Here is a 6,285-nt window from a genome sequence, read left to right as displayed (position 1 = left end):
TGAATTCAAACTGTCTGCTAGAAGTCTACAGAATTTCCAACTCTTCTCTATTTTATGAACAATTACATCATAGGATTCTTTTCCCCTATGAGTCAAGAGTTTTGCTTTTCCAAATAGGACATTTCCAAAATTACAAAAAAGTCTAATAGTACATTATAGAAATTAAATACTTGAGAGGTTTAAGGAAAAAAACAACTTTTTAGGCAATTTTGAAAATAGTTTATTACAAAATATGATACAGTCTTTATAGATTGTGTTTCAATCTCCCATAACTCACACACCTTGAAGATTGTAAAATATCTATGCAAATGCCCACATAAATCTAAGCTGTACAGCAGTACTTTTAATCCTCTTAAATTTATAGAGCAGTTTGTCAGGCAGTATTATAGTGGAGTAGAAACAGCAAGTCACTTTGTGGACATCTGGCATTCTTGCAGGTAGCATGATTCAAATGGTTTTCTCCAGTGGATCTGAATAATGCAACAGTTGAGAATCCATCACATTTTAGTGATCAAAACCATACTGGGGTGAGGAAGAACAATCCAGCTCAACTTATGAGTTTTATATTTGTTACTTCTTATTTCTGGGCTTTAACTCTTCTGCTGCATTACGTAGAAAAATGTAATTTTTCTTTTGGGGATTATAAAATTCATGTCCCTAAAAGAGAGGGAAAAAAATTGCATTTTGAGAACTCAATTCTTAAACAAGTGAGCATCCATTTTAATTTAGTAAGAATTCAAAACAGCCCCAGAATGTTAAATGAACAGTTCTTTTGCTGCCTTCTTTTTTAGATGGAGATGTGATAAATACAAAGGACTGATCTAAATTTTCCAGAGTTAGAAAATATTCAAAACACTTCTAATTCCATCTTAAATTTTTTTGATATCATGTAAATAAGGTCAATTACTAGTTTTATTTATCCAAGTAATAATATTACATTTCATACCAGAATTTATAAACTAAGTTTTAAAAAATGTATACTTAAAACCTAATCTTTCTTAGACAAAACTAGAATATGAATTCTTACCTTTGACCAATCATAGCTAGAAGCATATGCAAATATGTTTCCATTGTGATTGAAACAACAAGCTGAAATTGGCTGATCTAATTGTTCTGAAGTTTTTAGTTTTGTCCTTGCATCTTTGTCCCAAAAGCTGAATCTACCATCAGATCCTACAGTTGCAAGGGTTCCATGAACAGGATGAAATGCTATCCCATTCACCTGCAAAAAATTGTACATATCTTAAGAAAGAGAATAATAGTAAATAGAGGTATTCTCTATTGTTGCACATATCCTTAAGCTTAACTTGGAAAGACAAGGGGAAAATGTTAAAATCAATATTTTAAAGTATCTATTAGAAGACCATTATCATTCTAATGTTAGCCATCCTGAGATTGAAAGTCAAAAATGAAATCATACCTGCTATCATGGAACTTGCATTCTCATGAAGTATCCACATAAGTAAATAAAGACATGTACAAAATAAACATAACATAAGATAATATCAGGGGCAGTTGAGAGGTTCAGGAATGGCCTCCTAAAAAAGGAGGTGCTTGTTCTGAGCTATGGAAGAAGACTAGGATGAAGTATAAGGGAGTGTTTTGCAGGCATAGGAAATACCTGAGGCAAAGCCAGAAAAGAAATGCTGTGCCTAGGAGCAGCTAGGTGGCACAGTGGATAGAGCACCAGCCTTGAATTCAGGAGGACCAGAGTTCAAATCTGGTCTCAGACACTTAACACTTCCTAGCTGTGTGACCCTGGGCAAGTCACTTAATCCCAGCCTCAGGGGAAAAAAAAAAATGCTGTGCCTAATGAACAGTTAAGTAGGTCAGCATGCATGGAAGAGTATATGAAGGGAAGGTGAAATGTGCAATAAGCATAGAAAAGTTAGCTAGAGTCAGATTCTGAAAGGTTTTTCAAAATGAGTAACATCCTGAAGGCAAAAAGGAAATGCTTCTTCTTAAGTAGTGAGCAGCATGCTTAAAAAGCCTCAATTAAAAAAATGTTTATTAAGTACTTGGTCCTGTGTGTAGCTACAATGGATACAATTATAAAAACAACAAAAAATAGGGCAATTAAGAAGGTAAAAGGTAGAGTACAGATAATGAACTCTATTCTGAACATGTTGAGTTTCAGATATCTAAAAGACATCCAGTTCTAAATGTTCGAGTATCCAAATAATACTACATTCATACCAGAATTTATAAACTAAGTTTTAAAAAATATATACTGAAAAACTTTATCTTAGACAAAACTAGAATATGAATTCTTACCTTTGACCAATCATAGCTAGAAGCATATGTATTTTTTTTTGGTAATGGAAAAATGGAGCTAAGTTCTGGAAATCCTATACATGGAAAAACTATGTAAGTGGGTTCTGATGAGGCCACTAGCAAGAGAAGAGATTCCAAAGCAGAGAAGAGGGGGATGAAGTGGATGATGACCCAACAAAGTAGACTGAAAGTGATCTACTTGATAGAATAAGTATCATGAAAACCTAGAGAGGATAAATATTCAGGAAGGGACAATGATAAAGGCTGCAGGGATGTCAGGAAGGGCTGAAACTGAGAAAATAGCATCAAATTTGTCAATTAAGACATAATTAATATTTTTGGAGAGAGCAATTTCAGGTGAATGCTGAGAAAATGGAGGTTACAGATAACTCCGACTGTGCAAGACAGCTTGAAGATGATAGTATCAAATGAAACTTTTAAGAACTGAGGAGACCTAAGTATGTTTTGAGCAACAAGGAAAGAGCAAACACATAAAGAGTAGAGAGGATGATGACTGCAGGGTCAGTCTCTCGAAAGAAACAGGACATGAGCTCAACCAAGTGGAGGAGTTGGCTTTGACAAGAAAGACTATCTCTTCCTCAGAAGTAAAGGAAAAGAGAATGAAGGGTTTTTCAGATGTGGAGTAGAGAAAAAGACTGGGAAGAAGAGGGAGCTCAAAGCAAATAACCTTTTATTTTCTCTATAAGGTATGAAATGAAGTTATTTCCTAGCAGGAAAGTGGAATGGCATGGGAGGCTTAAGAAAAGAAGGCATGTAATGGCTGCTGAGGAGTGGGATACAGAGAAGATTAAAAAGATTGTCTCTTGGAAATGAAGGCCCAGTTGAAATTAAGACACCATAAATTTACATTTGACCCAGCCAACACTGGAGTTACAATAGATGAATGGGCTAAGAATTATAGAAGCAAATCTACAACTATATGTAAGTTGAAAACTCCTATTTACTTGTAGAAAATAACAATTTCTATTTTCTAAGCATAAACGTGAAGTATCAATATATAGCAGGCAGGAATGACATAAATTACTGAGTTTCTTTTACTGACTAAAAAATTTTAAACATACATAAATGGGAAGGAAATCATTCTGTATATAACTCTATACTCTTATTAATAAAAAGAAAAAACAAAAAAATTATTCATTTTAAATACTGAAGAATTTAAGCACAGTTGTAATGTCCTTCAATATGTTAGGGAAATGTGTACAGAAGTTGTAGTTTTTTAGTTGTACTTTAAAAAAAATCATAGCCACTTTCTCTAAATACTTACTGCATAGATATCTTGAGGAGCTGAAGTATTAGTTCCATTAGAACGATGACATTTAAAGGTGAAGTTATCTTTGGCACTGAAAGAGAATATCATTTTAATTTAAAAAAAAATTTTTTAAGAAACCTCAAAAAAAAATAGTTGAAATTGATTCAATCATACTTACGGATTTGGTGGATTAATATAATGAATAGCAACTCTTCCTTCAATACTTCCCAAAGCAAAACCAGTAGGCTTATTCTGTTTGTCTTTAAAAATGGCAACGCAGCGATGCTAAAAATATAATTAAATAAGATCAATTATTTAACTCCCTCTTAAATAATAAGATGAAAGCTAGTGAAAATTATATTTACTTTTGAATATGCATTACTGATATAGTTTTTATACAATTTACATTTCTCAACATATACCTCTATTTTCTCCCAGATAGCCATCTCTTGGTTCAGCAGAGCCAAATAACAGGATTTCATACCACAGACCTTCACTTAAAGGAGCAAAATGCCTTAGCATATCTCTTTCCCTGGGATCAACCTTGGTCTTCAGTTTTGATTATTTTTTTTTTTCATTTACATCACTGTATATGTATATATGTACATCACTGTATACTATGTATATTGTTCTTCTTACTTTCCTTTGTGACAGCTAATCTTGTTTCTTCCATCTGTACTCAGCTATTCTGAGAGCACAGCCTTAACACATTATATTTACATTGTACAACTTGGTTATCCATTCTATTGGATAAAAGAAATGTTTGAGAACCTAGGATTGCATCTATGTAACAGGAGAACTAGTAGACAGACTTCTTTATTTCTAGTTCATTGCTACCACCACAAAAAAAAAAGTGCTGTGTGTATTTTGGTGTATATGGGGCCTTTCTTTTTTACTGTTGGCTTCTTTGGTATAATATTTTTCAAAATGTCCTGTTATTTATGTTAACATATAATAGGTTTATTGTGTTTTAATAAATTTATGTCCTTTGGCCATTTTATCTACTAGGTAACCTAATTGGTGCTATATATTTGCATCTATTTCCTAAAAATTGTGCATATCAAAACTTTCCTCATTGATATTTGATGCAAATATTTCTAATTATTCATGCAAATTAAAAAAAAAAACTTTCTTTTTTTTCTTTTATCATCTCCTTTACCTTAACTAGAAGAACTAGTTAATTAGTCTTCATGCCTTCATTGTAAAAGGCATCTGATCTCATTCTAACTTTTTATGGACATATATTTAGATCACTTAATCATTTTGAGTTTACTATGGCAAATGGTTCTAGTTCTTCATTTAAATCTAATTTCTGTTTTCTCAGCAATTCTTATCAAAAAGCTTAAGCAATTTAAGTTGTCAGATTTATCAAATGGGATGTTATTTTTGATTGGTGTGTTTCTTATCTATTTCCATTACATCAAATAGTGTTGATGGCTTTGCATATATTATGGCTTGATAATGCTATGCATCCCCTTCATTTATACCTTTGCTCATTATTTCCCTTGAGAGTCTAGGTAAGATTTTTTTAATAACTCCAATGTGGTAGATGATACGAGTATCAGTATCTTGACAGCTGAATTAAATGAGGCTCAGAAAAATGATATGACTTATTACTCAATGATCACTCAAACACTAAGTGACAGAACTAAGATTCAAAAACTGGAGTTTTTCTCCAAAGACACAACTGTTTATTTTTATACGATTGGGTATATACTAAAGGGGTAACTTACCCGCTTGTAATGACTATTTTAGGACTTAAGAGCTAGAAAGGTTGTCAGAGATCAATCTAATCCAATTCCCTCACTGTAGGGATGAGGAAATCAATTCCCAGAGAAGCATATTGACCCTATGCTATTTCATAAATCCAATTATATAGGTTATTTTTTCTTTCATTTTCTATAGTAGTATCCTATCATGCCACAAACCAGTTAAGAGAAAACTATGGTCCAAAAAAAATCTTTAAAACTCTGAGAAATAAATATTTCTTCAATACTTTAATGATTCATCACTTTACTGTTTTGGGTATTCCTTCCACCAACACAAATTTCAATCCTAAAGGAGACTTTCTACATGTGAGCATCTCTATATTTAGGCAACTGGTCCTCATACAAAAGACATATATATCATTACCAGGGACAGAATGGTAGAATCTGTCAGACTTTATGCTCTTCTAGCAGAATATTTAAGAACCTAGGACTGCACCCATGCCATAGGAGATTATTTTTCTTCAAATGTCAATCATAAAAATTGGGGGAAAAAAAAAAAAAAAAGACAAATGACTATATAAGGATCTAAACCATTTTTTAAAAAATCATTGCAATATTCAGTTGCATTCCCCTAATTCAAACAATAAAATCTTGGTTACCTAAAAAATTGTTTGTTTTTTTTTTCCTAATATAGATATATGTAACCATAATATGCTCAGACTGAATGTAAGACATTAAATTATGTTCCTATAACTTAGATAAAATTTCTGTGGCCTTAAGACATAGATGTTCTCTACTATATTATTTATAAGCATAGCACCTTTCATATAAGAGATTGTAAGTATTCACTGATGTGTTGCTGCTTACCTGATGTTTAAGAGGAGATTCTATTCTCCTGAATTCAGAAGGCTGATTCTCTAATTGATAAACTATCAGTCCTCTCTCAGCAGTAGCTACAGCTGCCATGGGGTAGACCTAAAACCAGACATAAGGAAAAGATGAAAATTCATGGTCTAGAATCTGAACACACTC

General features: G+C 32.6%; 1 protein-coding gene across 4 annotated transcripts in view; it reads right to left on the bottom strand.

The window, feature by feature from the left end:
* Window positions 1-196: 196 nt before the first annotated feature.
* The window catches only part of RAE1 (ribonucleic acid export 1), a 28,921-nt gene continuing 22,832 nt past the window's right edge, over window positions 197-6,285 (bottom strand). For 3 of the 4 annotated variants that reach the window (XM_074288671.1, XM_074288670.1, XM_074288672.1), the window contains exons 8-12: window positions 6,121-6,228; window positions 3,723-3,829; window positions 3,560-3,635; window positions 1,028-1,222; window positions 197-657 (exon numbers count right to left, since the gene is read on the bottom strand). In XM_074288671.1, coding sequence (XP_074144772.1) covers window positions 571-657; window positions 1,028-1,222; window positions 3,560-3,635; window positions 3,723-3,829; window positions 6,121-6,228 — 573 coding nt within the window. In that variant the 3' untranslated portion in view covers window positions 197-570. Of the gene's footprint in view, window positions 692-1,004; window positions 1,223-3,559; window positions 3,636-3,722; window positions 3,830-6,120; window positions 6,229-6,285 lie in introns of all 4 variants that reach the window. The other variant, XM_074288673.1, reaches the window with a different exon arrangement.

Source organism: Sminthopsis crassicaudata, chromosome 2 (assembly GCF_048593235.1).
Source record: "Sminthopsis crassicaudata isolate SCR6 chromosome 2, ASM4859323v1, whole genome shotgun sequence".
NCBI lineage: Eukaryota > Metazoa > Chordata > Mammalia > Dasyuromorphia > Dasyuridae > Sminthopsis > Sminthopsis crassicaudata.
Note: the sequence above shows the minus strand (reverse complement) of the source record. Positions and strands in the feature narration are given on the sequence as shown.